The following is a 21,816-nucleotide window of genomic DNA, read 5'->3' as shown; positions in this document are numbered from 1 at the left end:
CTCCTCTGTGCCTCATAGCCCGCCTGTTGAGCCGCCATCTGGGTCTCTAACAAAGATATACGATCATCTTTGTCCTTCAACTGGGCCGTAAGTACTTCTGGATCAACGAAGGGCGGTGGTGCAGAAGAAGGGGGAACCGACCGGGTGCGACGACCCAAACCGACCAAACGTCCCTTCTTCTTTGGAACCGACTGAATAGAAAAAAGCCAAATTTAGAAATTTAAAGCAAGAAATAAATGAATTGAACTTTTAAAAACAAAGAACTTACGGATTCAACGATTTCGTTGATTCGAAACCGGGACAAGTTGGTCGAAGCCGTCGAAGCGTCATCCTCGGTTTGAAGCTGAGACACTTCGTCTACCACCTGAGTTTGGACCAGGTCGACCACGTCCCTCACAAGACCGTCATCAATCTGGCCGGTCTTCTTGTTGGTATACGCCCTCCTCATTAGGGCGAGATCATCAACCGGCTCGCCATCATTTTCTTCCGCCTTGAAAAAAAACATAAATTAAAGAAACATTAGAAATTAGAAGAAATGCACAATAAATTTAAATTCTAAAACTCAAATAATTGAAGAAAAAGCGGTTGAACTTACCATGCGATCTCCGAGAGTGGCAATAGATTGAGCACCCAAGTTATGCTTGTAGATGCCCTTCCCTTTACGGTCGCTCTTGCGGTTGGTGGAGTTGGTGGAAGAAGTTTCTTTCGTCTCTTCCTTATCCCAATGCGCACACAACTCCTTCCAGAACGTGTCGTTCATCGACTTTGGGACCTTTTAATAAAAAAAAAAGAAAAATTTAATAAATTAAAAAATAGTTTAATAAATTAAATCGAACCTTATTGATTTCCCACTTCTTCTTCCACTCGTGGATCTGCTTCCCATAGTTGTCCATTACTTTATGGACGAAGTGGTGATAGATAAAGAGCGTCTCATCGGAATTCCAGTTGAACTCTTGCTGAAAAAAAACACAATTAGTAGAAAATTTATATTAAAGATTAAAAATATAAGTAAAAAATTAGAATACTTACCGCAAACTGACGAAACCACAGAACCTGCTTGTCGGTTGGGAAGTGAGTGAAAGTCGGATGTCCACTGTCGAGGGCCGAGTACATCATACGGTTGATCCATGCGCTGATCCCGTTCCCGGATCGGTTGAACCTTAGTAAAAGAACAAACGGTTAATAATGAATCCAAATTTAAAGAAAAAAAAATGTTTAATTACCATGTTTGACCCCGTCCATGTGGATACGGAGTGAGATACGGAAGATGGTCACGACCGGGCTGTTGAACCAACTCCGCAACACGCATCACTCCCGGAGGACCCGGATGAACAGGAGCGGATGCAGCAGCGGGAGCGAGAGGAGCAGGAGCGGGTGCAGCAGAGGGAGATGTATGGTTGGAGCTGTGGGGCGAAGGGGAATCCTGAAAATGGCTGGAATCCCGAGACTGGCTCCCCGTACCACCACGACCACGACGCTGTCGAGGCCGGGTCTGATCATCATGAGACCTGTAAATTTAAAAAATATATTTAATAAATACAGAAATATATAAATTAATTTTTTTTAAAAAAAAATTCCCAAATAATTTAATCACAAAAAAAGATTTATATATATTTAAAATTATTAATAAATATATAAAAATAGTTCTAATAAACAAAAAATAGTTGTAATAAATAAAAATAGTTTAATAATTACAAAAAAATAGTTTTAATAATATATATATATTAAAAATATTTTTAAATCCCAAATAATAGTTTTTAATCACAAAAAAAGTTTTATAGATATTTAAAATGTTTTGTAAAATCCAAAAAATTGAATTTATATAGAAATTTTTTTTTGTAAAGTCCAAAAAATCAAATTTATATAGAAAAATCGTTTTGTAAAATACAAAAATCGATTTTATATACAAAAATCGATTTTATAAATAGAAAAAAAAAATTATACAAAAATTCTAAATCAATTCAACAAAACAAATCATTCAACCAAATCACAATTCTAAACCTATTATACAACCAAATCACAATCCTAACCAATCACCCTAAAAAAAATCTATCAAAACCACACAAAAACCTAACAAATAGAACCTAAGAGAGTGGGATAGGGTCCTTACATGATTTGTGTAAGAGAAGAGGGAGATCGCCGGAGATATCGTCGGATTTCAGGGGGAAATCGCCGGAGAGAAGAGAGGATTTGCGCAGAGGAAGAAGAAAGAAATGGGGAAGAAGAAGTGGCTCGGGGTTATAAAACCTAGGGTCCGACGGATATTATCCGTCGGAATTCCGTCGGAATTATAATTTCAATTTTCGCGAAATATTTGCCCGGTAAAATGAAAATATTCCGAGGAAATTCCGACGGATAGTAAAATATCCGTCGGAATTTCCTCGGAATATTCCGAGGAAATACCGAGGAACTAGTGTTTGGGGTTTCAAAACATCAATTTTTTTTGCCGTATTTCATTTCTTATACAATTGTAATGCATACCATTGAGGATTCTTTGTATAGATGAGCATAAACCATGAAATAAAAAATTTCAAAACTAATTGAAAGTATTCCCTTTACCGTTCATTAAAAGGTATAAGTGTTTGTCTTATGTTGCGAGATTTCGTTCATACAATCGGAAAAGTGTTAATTATACGGTAAGGAACAAATTTTTGTCTTCATAATGAACGTAAGACACTTAATAAGGGTTATATAGGTGTTATTCAAACGGCAAAACGTTGTTTTCAGTTTAAAAACCCTATTTCCTCGGAATTTCCTCGGATTATTCCGAGGGAACTCCGAGGAAACCCTCTTCTTCCTCGGAATATCCTCGGAATATTCCGAGGAAATTCCGAGGAACTAGTGTTTGGGGTTTCAAAACGTAATTTTTTTTAAATAAACGCATCGATCGATGCGTTTTTGAACAAAAACAAATCGATCGATTACAAAGATGGACCGGGCCGTAAGATTGTGATCGATCGATGAGAGTATCCCATCGATCGATCGAGAATCTCAATTGTTCCTCGGAATGTCCTCGGAAAATCTTGTATGTTTTTTTAAAACGCATCGATCGATGCGTTTCTGAACAAAAACAAATCGATCGATTACAAAGATGGACCGGGCCGTAAGATTGTGATCGATCGATGAGAGTATCCCATCGATCGATCGAGAATCTCAATTTTTCCTCGGAATGTCCTCGGAAAATCTTGTATGTTTTTTTAAAAACGCATCGATCGATGCGTTTCTGAACAAAAACAAATCGATCGATTACAAAGATGGACCGGGCCGTAAGATTGTGATCGATCGATGCGTTATAGAACAAAAACGCATCGATCGATGTGTGTTCGGAAAACAGAATTATAAGGCAAAACCCGACCTTTTCTGGATCTAAACCTTAGAACTCTCATCCCCTCCGATTTCCCCTATAATTCGCCCCCCTTTCTCTCTCTATAATCATCCGATTTGAACAATTTTGGGCTCCATTCCACTTGATTTTTCGAGCTCTACCTGATTCCTACACTCGTCTTCACCCTAAGACAGGTATACTCCGCGAATCTCCACATTCTGAAATCGTGTTCTTGAGCAATTTTTTGGGTTTTGTGAATTTCTTATTTCCGTGTTGATTCCTTGATCAAATATGCATGAAACAGATGTTTAAACATGGAATAGAACACAATTGTCTGTGATCAACGAGTTTGGAACAGGATTTGAGATGATTTAGGGATTGAGAATTTTTTTCAATTTGGTTTTTTTTTTATCACAACTCGATTTCGCTTTTCATTTTCATGTTGCTTTGAGTTCTTAATTGATTATAACCATGTTGAGAGCAATGATTCTATTTTGTAGAGAATGAAGCGCACGAAAATGTCAGCAAAGAAGAACACACAAGAAGAGGGTTCGTCTCAGCGAGAGAAGCAAAGGCCAAAGAAGTGGGATAAGTCTGATACCACCCACTACAACAACATGAAGAAGGTAGCCGTTCCGGCTACACAACTAGCATGTCCTGAGACGATGACAATATTGGGAATCCAAGCAGACATTGAAGGACTGTTCCAGAACATGGGTCTAGGCCAACTATGCAACCTCAACGAACCCACTTATCCGGAGTTGGTACGCCAGTTCATAGCATCCGCATACGTCACCCGTCCCGATGATAGCCATCAGGAAGGTTTTCTGGCATTCGTAGTGCAGAAAGTATACTATGAGGTATCTTTCACAGACCTCTGCAGACTATTTGGATTGAGTGCAGGGGAGAGGACATCTGGTCTTTATTGGACTTCAGAGCTGTTGAACTTCTGGGAAACGATTGGCACAGGGGTTTATAGATCTTCTCAGGCAAAGGAGTCACTTATCCGGAGCCCAGTACTGAGATATGCCACACGCCTCATTGGCTCATTGCTATACGGGACAACCACAGCCGCATCAGTCACGCAATGGGAGTTGTGCCTCCTGTACCAAGGTGTGAGGCATTTGCTACCGGCATTTGGAAACTCTACATTCCCACCTGCTACTGCCTTCAACATGGGAGCGGTGCTGGCCGCAAACTTAGCAGGATACAAGGGGAAAGTAACCAAAAAAAAGAGCAATGCATGTGGATTTGGTGCAGTGATTACTCGGATCCTTAGACATGTGGGTGTAGACTGCAAGAACCAGGAGGTAGCACTGGACAGATCGAACAACATTGCTTGGAACTACCTGGATGTCATTTCTCTAGTAAGTAAGGAGTTCATAGCTGGTCCCCACTCGAGGATCCATCGGGATGGTCCTTACGTCTACGTATTCCAGGACCGAGCGAAGAAAACACTCTACTGCCACCTACCTCAGATCGGTCTCACTTCTCTACTTTCAGAGGCTGCAGTTGAGTTCCTACCCCCTGCTACCGCACTAGTAGACAAGCCATCCTTCTTCACGCCAAAATATCAGACCAAAGGCAAGGGCGTGGTTGATGAAGAAGGAGAAGATGAGGCTGCACAAGCCATTCCAGATGATTCACAACCCCATCAGCTACTCCCATCAGACTCCAGCCAGTACAAGCTGCAAGAGCTTCCACCGAACGCCACTTCGCGCCAGCAACAACATTGGAGAGATCAGAGCATAAAGACAAACAACGACATGCTACACAAGATCTGGGCTGCCATTTCACGTATCAGGCCGTGTCGTTGCCAAAAGGATGATGTAGTTCATCGGGACAACTCTCCATCCACCTCTGGTTCGGGTTCGAGTGGTACACACAGGGTAAGAAAGAGGTCCAAGAGACCCAACGATGCAGGAACATCTGGAGCAGGAGACGAGGAAAAGGAGCTATCACCGGCTATTTTATTTTCTTTTCTATTCTAACGTTTTATGGTCTTATTTTCTGTTAATTTTGAACTGAGTTTTTTTTTGGGTTTCTTAATTATGAGTTCGTATTTCTTTTACATGGTTTCTTCGTTTTATTTGGTTGTGTTCTGAGTAGTTTTTAATTCGTATTCAGCTTATATCAAGTGTTCCTCGGAATTTCCTCGGTATTTCTTTAAAAATAAAAATAAATAAGTTCAATGGTAGTCTGTTTCCGAGTCATCATCACCAGATGAATCTGAATCTGGATCTTCGTGAAACTCTCCAATCACTGGTTTATCCTCTGCGTGAACGACGGCTTCCTCTCCAAAGTCGGTTAAATCGACTACAAGGCCAACTCCAGCTAAATCTTCTGCTGCACTTAAGTTGCCGGATGTGCTTGGTTGTAGTGGGTCTTCCAGCTCAGAACTTCCCTGAACTCGGCCTCTCGGGTTGAGTCTTGTAACAGTAACCCATGGATCATCTCTGTTCCTTACCCGGGGGTACTTGATATAACAAACCTGTAACATTTAGAAAAATTATAAATTAATACACATGATGATGAATCATTCTGAATAATTAACATTTAATTACCTGATCGGCCTGAGAAGCAAGAATGAAAGGATCATAATATTGCAGCTTTCGCCTCGAATTTACTGATGTAACACCAAATGCATCTGTTCTCACACCTCGATCTGGGGTGTTGTCGTGCCAATCACAATAGAAAACAGTACAGCGCAATCCAACCATGCCCAAATACTTAATTTCCAAAATCTCATGTATGTGTCCGTAGTATACATCATCTCCTGATGCAGAACAAACGCCAGCATCATAAGTCGTACTCGAACGTCTCCTCTTCTGAGTTGTGAATGCATATCCTCGAGTACAAAATCTCGGATATGACTTCACAACAAAGTTTGGTCCAACGACCATCTCACGTATCCAATCGTCAAATGTTTCACCTCTGGCCAAACCAGCAGACACCTATTAATAGCACATATATATATATTATATCAATAAATGTGAATTAGTATAAATATGTGATAAAATATATTTTAATTTGTTTAAAGCACTCACATAAGTAAACATCCATCCACTAAATTCTCTCTGCTTCATTTCTTCTAGTTCGTCCTCTGTGGCGTATCTATACTCGAACCGCTTTTCTGCCATGAAAATCCTGTATATGATGACAATAATGTAATTAATTAAGATTTAAATTTCAACTTGTTAAAATAAAAATTTGTAAGCTCATTTATTTACCTCTCATATTGAAGAACGTCTTCGCAGTTGGTGAGCAAATATGTTTGCAAATGACTGCGCTCCTGCTCAGTAAGTCGACGGTCCTTTGGTTTTCCGCTAAGTCGTCCAACATCTGTGAAAATGTCTGGAACCGTAACATGATATGCTGCCCGTTCGCCTCTATCATCATGCCGAGCAGGTCTTCTGTTTTTGGTCTGAACTTCTGCTGGAAAGTAGTACTCGGCAAAGTTTGAAGTTTCTTCATTGATCATCTGTGCGACTATAGAACCTTCCACCCTACTTAAATTTTTCACCATCTTCTTCAAATGGAACATATACCGCTCATACAGATACATCCATCTATACTGCACAGGACCACCAAGTTCCAATTCTCTTGCCAGGTGAATAACAAGATGCTCCATAACATCAAAAAATGAGGGAGGAAATATCTTCTCAAGGTTGCACTGAATCACGGCTATGTTAGTCTTCAAATTTTCAATACCTTCAAGAGTCACTGATCTCGTGCATAAATCGCGGAAGAAACCACTTATCCCTGCAATTGCTTCATGAACATTTCGTGGTAATAGTTCCTTGAAGGCGAACGGAAGGAGGCGCTGCATCATTACATGGCAATCGTGGCTTTTCAAGCCAGTAAACTTTCCTTCCTTTCTGTCGATACAGTTACGCAAATTTGATGCGTAACCGTCTGGAAATTCCACATCGTTTGAAATCCAATCAAAGAACGCATCTTTTCCCGCTGCATCAAGTCGGTATATGGGAAAAGGAGCCCTACCATTTTCATCAACATGAAGTTCTGAACGAGCACATATATCGACTAAATCCAGTCTTGACTTCAAATTATCCTTTGTTTTACCTTGAACATTAAGGATCGTGTTCATGAGATTGTCAAAAAAGTTCTTCTCAATATGCATGACATCTAAATTATGCCTTAGCAGATGATCCTCCCAGTATGGCAGATCCCAGAAAATACTTTTTTTGTGCCAGTTATGTAGTTCTCCAACAGCATCTACCGGAAAACGCTCATGTCCACCGACTTCTGGCGTCCTTTCTGCACCAAAATCTCTTAGTTGTATCTTCAAATCTTTCCCACAAATTTCCGGAGGTGGACTGTCAAACACCCTCTTGTTCTTCGTAAACAAATTCCTACTCCTACGATATGGATGATCAGGTGGTAGGAATCTCCTGTGACAGTCAAACCAACACGTTTTCCTTCCGTGTTTTAGTTGGAAAGCATCAGTGTTATCTTGACAATATGGACATGATAGCCTTCCATGCGTTGTCCATCCAGACAACATACCATATGCTGGAAAATCACTTATTGTCCACATTAGTACTGCCCGCATTTGAAAGTTTTCTTTACACGAAACATCGTATGTTTCAGCACCTTGAGCCCATAGTTGTTGCAACTCATATATTAGTGGCTGAAGAAACACATCAAGTGATCTCTTAGGATGCTCTGGTCCGGGAACGAGAATCGAGAGAAACAAAAACTCTCGTCGCAAGCACAAGTTTGGGGGGAGGTTGTATGGTGTAAGAATGACGGGCCATAGAGAATACTGTCTTCCACTCTTGCCAAACGGACTAAAACCATCAGTACATAATCCAAGGTAGACATTTCTTCTCTCATACGCAAAGTCGGGATACTTTGATTGGAAATGCTTCCACGCTTTTGCATCTGAAGGATGTCTGATCTCACCATCTGTTGAGTGCTCCGCATGCCATCTCATTGGTTGCGCTGTGCGTTCAGACAGATACAACCTCTGCAACCTTTCCGTCAAAGGTAAATACCACATCCTTTTATATGGCACTGGAACTCTTCCACTCGTATCTTTATAACGAGGCTTTCCACAAAATTTGCATGTAACCCGCTGTTCATCCGCCCTCCAATAAATCATGCAGTTGTCGCTGCATACATCTATTACCTGATACGATAAACCAAGACCAGCTACGAGTTTCTGAACCTCGTAGTATGAACCAGGAGCTACATTATCCTCGGGTAGAATACCTTTTACAAAATCAGCAATCGCATCCACACAGTCTTCAGCCAAATTATAATCTGTTTTAATGCCCATCAATCTTGTAGCAGATGATAAAGCTGAATGACCATCTCTGCAACCTTCGTACAATGGTTGCTTTCCAGCATCCAACATATCATAAAATCTCCTAGCTTCTGCATTGGGTAAATCTTCCCCTCTAAAATGATCATTTACCATCTGCTCAGTACCTACACCATAATCTACATCCGTTCTAATTGGTTCTTCTAATCTAACCGCTGGCTGAGGTTCGCTAGTACTACCATGTTCATAATCAGTTTCCCCATGATGATACCAAATTTTGTAACTTCGTGTAAACCCACTCAAATATAGATGAGTCCAAACATCCCACTCTTTAATAACCTTTCTATTTTTACAATTAGAGCAAGGACATCTTAACTTACCTGTTTTTGCTTCCGGTTGTCGGTGAACTAACCCCATGAATTCGGTTATACCTCGTTGGTATTCTTCCGTAAGCAATCTCGTGTTCGGATCCAAATGAGGTCGATCGATCCAAGAACGAAAATAATTTGAAGAAGACATATTTTTTATGAATCAAATTCGTGTGTAAATAGAGTAAGAGGGAGGATGAAGATATGGAGTGAATGAAGAGGAAGAGGAGTGCTTGTTTATATAGATTAAATCCTGCCGACATACCGAGGAAATTCCGACGGAATTCCGACGGAAAAGGCTAGTTCGTCGGAATTTCCTCGGAATTTTGTAAAATCCCCCAACGGCTCTCCAACGGCTATAATATTTCCTCGGAATTCATCGGTTTTTTCCGAGGAACACATTGTTCCTCGGAATTTCCTCGGAATATTCCGACGGACTGAGGTTTCCTCGGAATTCCGTCGGTATATTCCGAGGAAATTCCGAGGAACCCCAATTTTGTGTTTCCTCGGAATTTCCTCGGAAATTCCTCGGTATATTCCGAGGATTTCATTTTCCGTCGGAATGTCCGTCAGAATACCGCTGTTTTCTTGTAGTGACGGCTTTGACCACACGACCACAGACGCGTGGTTTACAATACATATATATATATATATATATATATATATATATATGTAATTCTATATATTTGAATGGGAAAAGAGACAATATTAAAATTATCAGATACGTTTGACATTGCTTTTTCAAGGATAACCACAATATTTTCGTTTCAAAATCTAAAATATTACAAGTTTGTCTTTTTAGAAAGGTTCGTAGTAAGAGCAAAATCCCAATTAATGGGGTTTAACACAATTGAAGTATATGTATATATAAATATTCATATTTTATCATAATTTTAAAATATTTCATAATTTACCAAGGGGTTTTCAAAATCATGAATATTTTGAGAAAGGATGTTCATGATTTTTAAATTTTCAAAACAATATTTTATTCATTAATATGTATAGTCTAATTTATTTTGAGAACTCTCCATTAATCATGATTTTAAAACTAAAAAATTAGGTAATGTTCAACGTAAATTTATTCGCATGTTTTCTAAAACACAAGCTCGTAGTATTGTACGTTTGTAAAAGATTTAAAAAAATTTCTTAACCCACGTGCAATTCAAGTTTTTTTTGGTTGAAAATGCAATTCAAGTTTTGCATGTTCTGAGATCTGTGTGTTGTTGGACCATTCCTGACACAACGAATAAAAAGATATAATGCCTCCGGAAAAATCGTTTCAAAGCTCGAGCACGTGTGCATTATGACGGTAAAAACTATAAAGGACAAAATTGCAGTAGAAAGACGTTTTGGTGACATAGGACTCAAACTCAAAGTACAAAGAGCAACCTTAAATTGGGAGCATCACTCAAAATCTAGCAACCATGTTGAAAGTTGAAACATGACATCACACACTTTTTTCAAAAAAAAAAACATGATATCACACACAAGTCTCCTGAAAATATGATTTTTTTTTTTTTTTTGCTAAGAAAGAAAAGTTAAGTGGTTTTTTGTGTAACGTTAAGAACTTAATATATCAAAAATAAACTGACTATAGCGTTCTAAAATCAGTTATTTTAAAAGTTATCAATATGCTTGAGTACAGTTGTTAAAAGTTTTTGTGACATTTTTTCAGTAAAAATATTCTTGAAAATACGACGTTAGTTAGTTTTTTTTTTTTTTTTTTTTTTGAAAAGTTTTTGTGACATTTTTTCAGTAAAAGTATTCTTGAAAATACGACGTTAGTTAGTTTTTAGTTTTTATCCTTCAAGATACACAATTAGAAATATGATCACTTCCTAAAACATGGGTCACACAACCTAAAAATAACGAGAGGTTGTGAGAAAAGTTAGACTTGAACATTTCTTCCCCTAACCCACTATATAAACGTAACCATGAGTTTAATCAAACTCAAGAAACAAAACAAATAAATTAATAAAAAAAATAAATAGTAATATTAGTAGCAAATAATTTTTTTATTAAAGAATGGGTGCATATTTTGGAGCTTTTACAGTTTTTATTTTCTGTTTGTTGGGATTTTCAGCCAATGCTGTATACATCAGCATTGGCTCCTCTTCAGGTTCTGACATTACTCAGGTTAGTTATATTGCTTTTCCTTTTTCTTGCTATACAAGCAATCTACAAAACCATATTCTGGGCTACGTTGTTAAGGTTTCACTATGCTGATATATGCAGGCACTTCTGAAAGCATTCACAACAGCATGCCAATCTCCAATACCGAGCAGAGTGGTGATCCCAAAAGGAGAGTTCAAGCTTGGTGAAATCCAGATGAGGGGTCCATGCAAAGCTCCAGTCGAGATCACCATTCAAGGTACTGTCAAAGCTGACGGTAACGCCATCCAGGGAAAGGACACATGGATTGTCTTCGGCAACATTAATGGCTTTAAGTTGAACGGAGGTGGAGCTTTCGATGGTGAAGGAAACGCAGCTTGGAGGGTTAACAACTGTCACCAGACTTTCAACTGCAAGAAACTTCCCATCGTATGTGTGCCTATGTCCTCAATATATCATAATTTAATTGGCTTTTTGTGAAAATAATAGATTAGTGATGTTATTTTGTCTTTGCTTTTATAGAGTATAAGGTTTGATTTCGTGGAGAACGCTGAGATCAGAGACATATCTTCAATAGATGCCAAGAACTTCCACATCAACGTGCTCGGTGCCAAGAACATGACCATGGATCACATCAACATCATTGCTCCTAAAGACAGTCCCAACACTGACGGTATCCATTTGGGAAGAAGTGACGGAGTCAAGATCCTTAACACATTCATCTCCACCGGAGACGACTGTATCTCCGTTGGAGATGGGATGAAGAACCTTCACGTGGAGAAAGTCACCTGCGGTCCAGGACATGGAATCAGTGTCGGAAGCCTTGGAAGGTACGGAAACGAACAGGATGTCAGCGGCATTAGAGTCATAAACTGCACTCTCCAACAGACTGACAACGGACTGAGGATCAAGACATGGCCGTCTGCAGCTTGCTCCACCACCGCCTCCGATATTCATTTCGAGAATATCATTGTCAAGAACGTTATGAACCCAATCCTCATCGACCAGGAGTACTGCCCTTGGAACCAATGTAACAAGCAGAAACCATCAACGATTAAGCTTGCCAACATCAGCTTCAAGCAGATCAGAGGAACATCAGGGAACAAGGATGCAGTGAAGCTATTGTGCAGCAGGGGATACCCATGCCAGAACGTTGAGATTGGAGACATTGACATTAGGTACAACGGAGCAGATGGTCCAGCGACTTTCCAGTGCTCAAACGTGAGCCCCAAACTCATGGGAACTCAGAGCCCTAAAGCTTGCAGTGGTCCAGTGACCAACTTACCCCAATAAGTAGAAGCTCAAAAAATATTAAACTAAAACACCCATTCATTATTTGTTTTGTTTCCTACACCCAATTTAATTTATATGGTCTATGATGTATGCTCTCATTCTTTCTCATTCAATATAAATGCATTCATTATGCCTTTTTGACAAAACCATGTTTCAAGTAAACATTCTAGTCTCTGTTTTTATTTACATTGAGGTTAACATACTACATTTCAAAGCATTATTCATGCAATCTAATGATTAAATATAATCTTGGGAATCAATATAGTGAAAGTTAGTAAGTTGTAAGGAGTATACATATAATTAGAATATCATAAATCAAATAAGCATTAGGATTCATAATAATTGTGAAAAATTGCTAAGAAATAAAGATTAGATTATTCGTATTCAAGCAATGAATGTTAGTCATTCATTGGAATATTTATAAAACAAACTAGCATAATGAACAGAAGACTAAAAAAATATCAATAGAACATAAAAATAGTTTTCTATAAAGTGGAAATACATGAACAGAAACGAGTTTGCCTGCGTTCGCACAAGACATACAAACAAGCATGAGAACAGAATAATCTCATAGTGATAGAAACACTTATTCTCAAAAGCCCTACATGGCCAAATCCTCTTCCCAATATCCCACACTAACAAAACCAAAAAAGACCTTAAAATGTCAAGAAACTTATAACCTCTAGTACAAGCTGCCTCAAAACACAAACCTTAAGACATAACCCCAAGAAAAAGAAGAACCATTACATTGACGATAAAGAAACTAAGGAAGGAGTTTGTTTTGAACTCTTCTTATGTATTACCCCGCCTGGCCGGAGACTGATACAGTTTCTTCTGTCCCTCATTGAAAGAAAAAAAAATAAATAGAAAAGAAGCCTAGCAATGAATTTAGAAAACCAAACCATGAGGGATTTTTCTGGTTAAGCTCTAGCTGATGATGTGATCAAGTTTTGTCCTCATAGGCTTTTGTATGAAAGGAGAAGATAATCTAAAAGATTCGCCAAAAGATACACAGATCGTTCACTCTGATGGCTCGCCTACAACACCGTGGTAAAACAAAAACGAGTGTTCTAAGTAGCAATTCCTGCAACACAAGACAAAGAAGTAATGAAATTATTCAGACAAGAGCTATAAGCAGGGCCGTTTAAAATTAATTATTATTATTTAAATAAATATATAAATTATGGTCTAAAACTTTAAATTTTTTAGACATATTGCAAAATTTAGAGTTTATAATTCCAAAAAAAACGTTAAACATATATAAATAAAACTATTAACTAGTTAAATATATCATTAATATTTTTCTGAACAGGGTCTAGAAATAATTTGAGAAACCATTCATGATTCATGCAATTTGGTTTCTTCATCACAAGTTTCTTAGACTTCCTAGGGACTCTGGTGTGAGCAATGTATAAGATTAAGCTAGTTTCCTAGCTCCATGAAACATGCAGAAAAAATCTTTTTTCATGTAGATGACCCTTGATAAACTAGATAACAATAAACATGCAGAAGACTGGCTACTGCTTCTACCACATTATGTATGCAAGCAAGTATCTGTTATGAGGGAAAAGCCAATTCACTATTAGTTCAAGACCCTAAACCATGGTTTGCTTAGTGTAATTTGGAACCTATCTAGGCCTTACTTATCAGCTAGCTCATGGCATTTTTTTAGGAATAGAATAAGTTATTAAAAGCAAAAATTAATATGAACTTAGATTACCTCTGTTTGGTTGTCTCTTGTTCACACTGTAACTACCAACATAACCTGGAGATGAACTTCTAGCTGAAACATCCGAAGAAGGACCTCCTCCTCCTCCTCCAATCCCATAGCTAAAAGAAGCAGGCCCTTCTGTCTCAGGAGCTGATGATCTCCACGTGGGATCACTATAAACCGCACCATTCCCATAAAACTCTGCAAGTCCTGCTCCATCATAACCCGCCGAGGCAGAAGAGAATGAAGACGATGGTGCTGCCTTGCTAGGAGGCCCTATGTTCCTTGCTCCTCCCAACCCAAAACCAGATTCACCGTTTCCTCCATAACCAAAGTTCAAATTCTCGTTACCAACACCACTGTTCCCTCCTCCAGGAGCACCCCAGTTACCAAATGGACCGTTAAGTGTGTTGTTCCCACTCGTTGATCCTCCTCCCATGTATGTATTGGAGTTAGAGTTTGCAGCGTTGTTGTTATAGCTACGACCCCCATTGTTTCCCCAAAGATTCGAACTGAAGAAAGACGAGTTCCCCCCTCCTCCACTGCCTCCTTCATAACCAAACCGGTTCGTGTTACCAATATAGTAAGGGCTCATCCCTCTCCCATAGTCTACGCTCCCATTGAAACTTGATCCTCCAGTGAACCCTGCGGGCAACCCCTGCCCATACCCAGACCCACCGAAACTCGCAAACCCGCTTCTCCCAGCACCAATGGGACTAAACCTACCATCCATCCTAAGCCCATAGCCTCCGGGGCTAAACCCTTGAGCATATCCATTAAGGAGGTTGTTGACTCTACTAACCCCATAGCTGTAGCCAGCACCGAGCGGGCTGCTGCGAGCTGGACTCGGAGACAACTCCTTAGGAACAGCTCGCTTGACCTCGACCATTTTACCGTTGAGTTCATGGAACGTCTTGAGCAGCACTTTCTCAACGGCCTCCTCGGAGTCATAAGTAATGAATCCGAAGCCTCTAGGCCTTTGCGTGTTGTGATCATACATAACAACCACGTCGGTAGTCGTCCCAAACTGCTCAAAATAGGTTTTGAAGTCGCTCTCTGTGATAGAAGAAGGTAACCCTCCAACAAAGATCTTTCTTGTCCGACCTCCTGGTGATCCTTGGAGGCTACTGCTGTTGCTTCTTGTTACTGTGTTTTGGTCGTCTCTAGGAACAGCCTTCTTGGCTTCAACCTGAAAAAAAAAAAGAAAAAAAAAAGAAGAACAAGGCTTGTAAACAAGTTACAGTGTACGCAGGGCCGGTCCTGCGCAAAGCCGTATGAATTCGCTATGGCCCCCAAATTTTGTAAAAAAAATAATTTTTATTGAAATATTTACTAAATCACATTCACCTATTACTCCCAAATTTGTAAATAAATAAATTTTTATTGAAATATTAACTAAATCGCCTGCAGTCACCTGTCCTGATTTTACTGAATCAAAGGCTAATGAGTGTAAGCAGCAAAGAAAGATTACCAATCTTCCATCAATGTTATGTTTTTCCGTTATAACAGTCTCTGCAACAGCTGGATCAGCAAAGACTACGAAGCCGAAGCCACGTGCACGACCAGTGGTGCGATCTTTCAAGATCACAGCTTCGATGACTTCACCAAAGCTGCTGAAATACTCCTTGAGACGTTCCTCATCGGTGTCCCACGATATCCCGCCGATGAAGAGCTTTCCACTGTCTGATTGCATTTTGCTCTGCAATAAAGAAAACTAAATTGTAAAAAAAGACAAAACTTTAGGCAGATCAAAGACAGGTTCTGTCAGATTCGATCAAATCTGATCAATCAAATTGACAGAAACAAGACAGGTTTTTGCGTATCAAAAGAGCAACTTGGGATTCAATCTAGGAAGAAGAGATCTTTTCATCAGGATTCAAAGAAAAAGGAAACAGCTTTACAATCAAAACAATGAATGGGAATCTCAGATCAAAGAATCAAATCGAAAACCCACCAATCAGATTCAAACAAAAAAACCCAGATGCTAAAATCTCGTCAACGAAACACTAAGATCTGAGGAAGAGCACGATTTGAATAAAGGCCATAACTTTAAACTGACCCTTGGGAAGATTGAGAGGTAGGAAGAAAGAAAAAGTTGGAATCCAAGTTATGTGATATGTGGTTTTCGTTCAATCCGATTCAACCCGATTTATCTCAATTTCAATGGCGTCAATAAAAACATACTGACGCGCTCTAGAGAGAGAAAGGAGGAGTGTTGTAGAGATAGAGATAGAGAGAGAGAAGAGTCTTTTCGGATGCAAGAAGAAGAAGAAGATATGTCTGTGTATATATATGCCATTTATGTATTACATCAAAAAGGAAGTTTTTTTATTACAGTACACGCTATGTAAGGAAATGCGGAGTTTCGTTTTTTCCTTTTTCAATTTTTATTACACGCACCTTTTTTTACTATTGTTACCAAAATAATACTAATAATCATCATTTTGCACAAAAAAAAAAAAAAATCATCATTTTGAAGTATTAAGTTTATATCTTTAAAGATTTTTAAAAATTCTTACATTGTAAAACAGTGCCACTAAAACTAATAAACAAATGAGGTATTGAACATAAGATTGCGATTAGTGATGTTTACTCAATATTCACATAATTTGTAATGTAAAAAATAGGTTGATTGTTTGCATTTAAATTTATAAGTGTGTGTATATTTGACTTTTACTCTCTCTCTTTTTATTTCTTGATATTTGTTTAAAATTTTTTATTACCACGGTCAAAGTGGAGCTAACCTAATAAGTAGGTAGTAGACGCAATAATATAATATAAATGTTTTGTCTTTCGGTTCGTTTTTAGGAATATTACAAAGATTCGACATTTATTAAGTGATCGAAAAATGCAACTCAACCATATTATATAGCGTAGTAGCTTTGGATATGAAGATGCAGCGTGAAAAATGAAGTTTTTGAAATCCGAAGAAGCAATAAGATAATGGAACACTTGAATAAGGCCTATGAACATGTTCTACTTATGGGCCACGGAAAGCCTAGCAGTTTTGGTCTTAGGCCCATTTAATGAAAAAACTCCCTCTTAAAAAAAGCTTTCCCTCCAAAAAAATGTAAAAAAATTCAAAACCCACAAGTCGTCTCTTTCCTTCTTCAACCTCTGCATCTCTGTTATATATTACCATCGACAGTGTATCCTTCATCGTTACCCAAAACCCACAAGCAAAGCTTCCTCCTTTTTCATCCCTACACTCACGATCATCTCGCCATGGCCACTCTCAACAAAGCTTCGTCTTTGCCTAGAATCCACGACAACGACATCTCTCAAGATGTTATCTCCGATCAGAAACTTCGCGGGTCCGGTGCGATTCATGTTATCACGGGTCCGATGTTTTCTGGGAAGTCGACCTCTCTCCTCCGCCGAATCAAATCAGAGATCAGCCTCGGAAGGTAACAAGATCATTGAAAATCTTCGACTTTTACGATTCAGTGATCTGAATTTATTTCGTTTTGGTTATGTAGAAGCGTTGCGATGGTGAAATCGAGCAAGGACACGAGATATGCTAAAGATTCAGTGGTGACGCATGACGGAATTGGATTCCCTTGCTGGGCTATTCCAGATCTTATGTCGTTTCACGACATGTTCGGACGAGATGCTTATGACAAGGTAAAGTCTTTTTGTCTTTTTGGGGTAATTTTTTTTCTTATTGTGAGGATCTGTATTGAAATTTTGTATTTTTAATGATTGATTTGACAGCTTGATGTGATTGGTATTGACGAGGCACAGTTCTTTGGAGATGTTTATGAGTTTTGCTGCAAAGCAGCTGATGATGATGGCAAAACTGTGATTGTTGCAGGCCTTGATGGTGATTACTTAAGGTACTTGACACTTTTTAAGTCTTTTGACTTTTTTTTTGTTGAACTGTAAGTTGAATGTGTTTCTTTCTTGGCAAAAAAAAAATGAAGGAGGAGATTTGGTGCTGTTCTTGATATTATACCAATAGCTGATTCTGTGACGAAGTTAACTGCAAGGTGTGAGGTTTGTGGACAAAAAGCTTTCTTCACTCTGAGAAAGACTTGTGACACCAAAACTGAGCTGATTGGTGGTGCTGATGTCTATATGCCGGTTTGTCGCAAGCACTACGTTAACAATCAAATTGTTATCAAAGCTTCAAAGAAAGTGTTGGATTCTGACAAGGAAAGAGCTAAGCCCTGTGTGGAAACAGTTGATGCTGACCCATCTATAACTGGCTATTGAACCAGTAACATATATGATAGTGAAACTCTGTTTTTCTGTGTGTTTTGCTTTTAACTTGTCTATGTTTTTATTATACTCAATGTGTGTCTTTGAAAACACTTGTGATGTTTCTTGTATATGTATGTATACGTTTGATGATATCTCTATCCATGATTGTTTCAAGCATTCTACTGGCTTTTGTTAGCAGCTTCTCTCGTCAAATTTATAACTTTTCTGAGAACACAAAGCAACCGAGCATACATGCATAAGTAAAAAACATCTCTTTCCCGAATCTAGATACACTCTTAGAACTCACAGCCCATTGCTTATTGTTGCTAAACTATGAATTTTTGAGGGTTCTACCAAACGATAATTTTCTTTCTCCCTTGCAATATTTTACCAAAGCCAAACAGCATTTTGGCTTTCCTTCCTAGTGCATACGTGGCTTTTATCTCCACAAACCAAAAAAAAAAATGAAGAGAAGAGAGACAAGAACGTACATAAACATGCAAAGTGTAATGTCAAGATTCAAATTTCAGAGATACAACTCGAGACTGTCGGTTGCGCTTAGCCGCCTTAACAAAAACTACTGAGAGGCAAGACGGTGCCCACCATGGCCGTCGAACTCTCTGCTCACCTTTCAAGCAAAGCCACTGTCAGAGAAAGAAACACACATTTATTTTCCTTTTCGTCAAAAAATTTCTCTACCGACTTTGAGGTGAGAGGATAGAGAAAGAGAGAACCATTAATCCTTCGGAGTTCTTTACAGAGGGGTGATGAAGTCACCCCATTTCATGTGATGCCTCCTAATGAAGCTTTATGTTAATAAAGAAAAGAAAATGACTTGATACTTTCTTGAACATTGGGGAAACAAAAATTATCCGATCAACTAAGATTGTGTCTGTAAAAAGAGTTTTAAGTAAAAACATTCTCTGGTACATTTTAACTTATGAGGCAAAATAAGTTCGTAGGTGGCTAATAACAAAAGTCTCCAAAATCATAATAGACTCAAATGCTTTTTTAGACACGAGACATGCCGAGTTTGCGTTCAAACAAACGACGCAGAAGATAAACTTGGAGTACACTTGCACCTATCAACGCAAACGACTCGAACAAAGCTTTGTGTACTGCTCTCTTGCTCATATTCTCATTCACTGCCCAACAAACAAGACCAAAACCATATTAATCTCTCTCAAAAAACAAATGGATATTTATAGAAAAGAATGTTACCAATGGCTTGACGATCCGTCTGAGCCTCTAACCAATGCTGCTCAAACTGAATATTGTAAAGAGCCTCCTCTAACTTCGATATCTGCTCCATCAACGGAGTGAAATGCTCTGCACAACAACAACAAACAAAAATAATAATATACTTAATTAATAAACTCAACAATACCAAACCAATTAGAATAACACCTCACCGTCCTTTGCGTGCTGATCGTAGTACGCGAAGTGACCAAGCTGAACATCGAAGTCAATGGTTTCATGATAAGGAGACTTGTTCGTGAAACAAAAACGGTAAACTCCTTTCTTCTGGACAACGAAGTCGTGCTTGGCGCTAATCTGCTCCCTAAAGTCGTGAACTTGTTCCCCTGTTGGGCCGTGTATCTGTGTTCCCAAACAATGGAGATTCAAAAGCATTGTCGTATCGATTAAATGAAGGGGGTTAAGGTCTCATACCACGAGATCTACACCGTCTTCGTTGAAATGCCATTGGGAATCGGACTTGATGACGACGAATGAGACGTGGAGCGTGTCGCCTTCGTATTCAGCCTTGTGGGAGAAGCATTCTTCTCTGTCTATCACGAATCTGATACCTAGCGCTGCCTGGAAGCTCCATACGAGGCCTAATAGTACTACGATCGTAGCCTTCAAGCTCATCTAAAACAGATAGAATTTTGAATTTTTATCAAAGAACAAAACGTAATTCAATCGTTAAGAAAACGATTAGAGATTTGGACAATTGAATTGATTCAATTTCGATTCTTATAATAGAGAGCAAAGAGGGATTTACTTACTATCATTTACCTTCCAAGCTCGATGAGTGACGAGAAAAATTAAAAAGTTGGGAGATTGATCGGAGAAAGAAGACGGTGGGAGAGAAAGGGAGAGTTCGTTCAGATAATCAGATTCGGACACGATGGAGCCTGTTTTGACTGAGGGGCAGTTTCGCGACCGGACAGCATCATTAGCTTTAAACGGCGTCGTTCTATTCTTCTTTTAGTTACTTGGTCAGCGGGCTTACGTGGCGTAATATCATTGGTGGCAATATACCTGAACCATTTAAGTATTGCCACATCACAAGATATTATTTTTAACTTACATTAGTTATTAGTTGAAGAGAAAAAGACAAAAATAGCACTAAATCAAGTTTTTGTTTCCAAACTAGCACTCAAGGTCAAAAGTCACAAAAATAACACTTAATGTTTTATCAAAAGTCACAAACTTAGGGTTTAGAGTTAAAAGGTGAGGTTTAGGATTTAGGGTTTAGGGTTTAGGGTTTAGAATTTAGGGTTTAGGGTTTAGGGTTTAGAGTTTAGGGTTTAGGGTTTAGAGTTTAAGGTTTAGGGTTTAGAGTTGAAAAATGAGGTTTTGGGGATAAGATTTCAAATTTTGAAAAATAAAAAAATTAAAATTTTCAAAAGATAAAATGCTATTTTGATCATTTTAGTTTTTGAGTGCTATTTTTGTGATATAAACTTAGAAATGTGCTATTTTGGAATCAACGTTTTTTATTAACCGATGAAAATCATAAACTTTGGAAAAAAGATTCTTTTTTTGAGAAAAGACTTCGAATTTTTTTCCCGGGAGAGCTTAATACAATAAATCAATAACATGTCAAATAGTTTTTCGATATATATTTTAAATCTTTGTTTAAGCATATATCACTCAATCAATCTGAAAGGGTTCTTGGTTGAATTAGAGGAAAAACCTTTATTTTGGATTGATTTATTACTTGCAGCTCTTGTTTTTTTTTATCCTGTTTGGAGCCGTAAACGAGAGTGATACGAGAGGCAAGGAAGAGGATCCGTTTGATAACTATAACATAGTTACTATTCTGATATTTTCCTAAACGACTGATGTACAATTAAACTGCAGCTTCCAGAGCACTCTCATTTTTATGAATCCAGTCTTTTGGTGTTTCTATATCTTTCTCATTTTTAAGTTTTTTGAGCTAAGCCAAGAACTTTGCTGCCCGAGTCTGAATCTGAAAACTCTTTCTTATTTTTTTCTTTAGCCTTTTGATCAATGTTTTCATATCCGGGTCAGTAATCAATTTTGGACCATAAATGGTTATGAACTTGTAACAGTCTTCAAGAAAATTCAAATGTGGAAGTGGTCCTTTAAAGCTACTGTAATGCATTCTCATCAATTTACATCAATGTTCAATAAACAGTTAAGACGCTAAGCAAAACCTCCTGAAAGCTGCAACAAACGTCAAGCGTGAACCTGGAGACTTGATGTGTTATCACATAACTTTGACTGATATAGGTTCTGGATACTGTCTTTAATTTACAAGAATCCA

General features: G+C 38.4%; 4 protein-coding genes across 6 annotated transcripts; 2 read left to right on the top strand and 2 right to left on the bottom strand.

The window, feature by feature from the left end:
• Positions 1–10,930: 10,930 nt before the first annotated feature.
• Positions 10,931–13,276, top strand: LOC106384230 (polygalacturonase-like). The gene is made up of 3 exons (XM_022699454.2): positions 10,931–11,116; positions 11,216–11,521; positions 11,615–13,276. Exons 1-3 carry the CDS (start codon positions 11,006–11,008, stop codon positions 12,383–12,385), a joined length of 1,188 nt encoding a protein of 395 aa, XP_022555175.1. The 5' UTR covers positions 10,931–11,005; the 3' UTR covers positions 12,386–13,276.
• Positions 12,851–16,418, bottom strand: LOC111204508 (heterogeneous nuclear ribonucleoprotein 1). Of its 2 annotated transcripts, none has more exons than XM_022699452.2 (4): positions 16,156–16,418; positions 15,568–15,795; positions 14,106–15,285; positions 12,851–13,469 (listed from the first exon to the last, which is right to left on the bottom strand). In XM_022699452.2, exons 2-4 carry the CDS (start codon positions 15,787–15,789, stop codon positions 13,456–13,458), a joined length of 1,416 nt encoding a protein of 471 aa, XP_022555173.1. In that variant the 5' UTR covers positions 15,790–15,795; positions 16,156–16,418; the 3' UTR covers positions 12,851–13,455. The 2 variants fall into 2 exon arrangements, with proteins under 2 accessions (XP_022555173.1, XP_022555174.1); XM_022699453.2 differs by having other exon boundaries at positions 16,051–16,375.
• A 693-nt stretch (positions 16,419–17,111) lies between these two features.
• Positions 17,112–18,494, top strand: LOC111204507 (thymidine kinase a). The gene is made up of 4 exons (XM_022699451.2): positions 17,112–17,503; positions 17,576–17,720; positions 17,811–17,932; positions 18,020–18,494. Exons 1-4 carry the CDS (start codon positions 17,322–17,324, stop codon positions 18,309–18,311), a joined length of 741 nt encoding a protein of 246 aa, XP_022555172.1. The 5' UTR covers positions 17,112–17,321; the 3' UTR covers positions 18,312–18,494.
• A 625-nt stretch (positions 18,495–19,119) lies between these two features.
• On the bottom strand, positions 19,120–20,489 carry LOC111204506 (transmembrane emp24 domain-containing protein p24beta2). 2 transcript variants are annotated; one of them, XM_022699450.2, is made up of 5 exons: positions 20,319–20,489; positions 19,971–20,171; positions 19,712–19,898; positions 19,521–19,628; positions 19,120–19,444 (listed from the first exon to the last, which is right to left on the bottom strand). In XM_022699450.2, the coding sequence occupies exons 2-5, from the start codon at positions 20,169–20,171 to the stop codon at positions 19,311–19,313; spliced, it is 630 nt and encodes a 209-aa protein (XP_022555171.1). In that variant the 5' UTR covers positions 20,319–20,489; the 3' UTR covers positions 19,120–19,310. The 2 variants fall into 2 exon arrangements, with proteins under 2 accessions (XP_022555171.1, XP_022555170.1); XM_022699449.2 differs by having other exon boundaries at positions 20,309–20,466.
• Between the last annotated feature and the right edge of the window lie 1,327 nt (positions 20,490–21,816).

The sequence above is a fragment of the Brassica napus genome, chromosome C3 (assembly GCF_020379485.1).
Source record: "Brassica napus cultivar Da-Ae chromosome C3, Da-Ae, whole genome shotgun sequence".
NCBI lineage: Eukaryota > Viridiplantae > Streptophyta > Magnoliopsida > Brassicales > Brassicaceae > Brassica > Brassica napus.
The sequence above is the reverse complement of the archived record's forward strand: the minus strand, read 5'-3'. Positions and strand labels throughout refer to the sequence as shown.

Excerpts from the sequence above, each read along its gene's own strand:
- LOC106384230 (XM_022699454.2), top strand. The coding sequence starts at position 11,006 with ATGGGTGCATATTTTGGAGCTTTTACAGTTTTTATTTTCTGTTTGTTG. Across the intron at positions 11,117-11,215 it reads CAGGTTCTGACATTACTCAG|GCACTTCTGAAAGCATTCAC; the intron begins GTTAGTTATATT and ends TGATATATGCAG. Across the intron at positions 11,522-11,614 it reads ACTGCAAGAAACTTCCCATC|AGTATAAGGTTTGATTTCGT; the intron begins GTATGTGTGCCT and ends TTGCTTTTATAG.
- LOC111204508 (XM_022699452.2), bottom strand. The coding sequence starts at position 15,789 with ATGCAATCAGACAGTGGAAAGCTCTTCATCGGCGGGATATCGTGGGAC. Across the intron at positions 15,286-15,567 it reads ATAACATTGATGGAAGATTG|GTTGAAGCCAAGAAGGCTGT; the intron begins GTAATCTTTCTT and ends TTTTTTTTTCAG.
- LOC111204507 (XM_022699451.2), top strand. The coding sequence starts at position 17,322 with ATGGCCACTCTCAACAAAGCTTCGTCTTTGCCTAGAATCCACGACAAC. Across the intron at positions 17,504-17,575 it reads TCAGAGATCAGCCTCGGAAG|AAGCGTTGCGATGGTGAAAT; the intron begins GTAACAAGATCA and ends TTGGTTATGTAG. Across the intron at positions 17,933-18,019 it reads CTTGATGGTGATTACTTAAG|GAGGAGATTTGGTGCTGTTC; the intron begins GTACTTGACACT and ends AAAAAAATGAAG.
- LOC111204506 (XM_022699449.2), bottom strand. Across the intron at positions 19,899-19,970 it reads AAGACGGTGTAGATCTCGTG|ATACACGGCCCAACAGGGGA; the intron begins GTATGAGACCTT and ends TTGGGAACACAG. Across the intron at positions 19,445-19,520 it reads GACGGATCGTCAAGCCATTG|TGAATGAGAATATGAGCAAG; the intron begins GTAACATTCTTT and ends TTTGTTGGGCAG.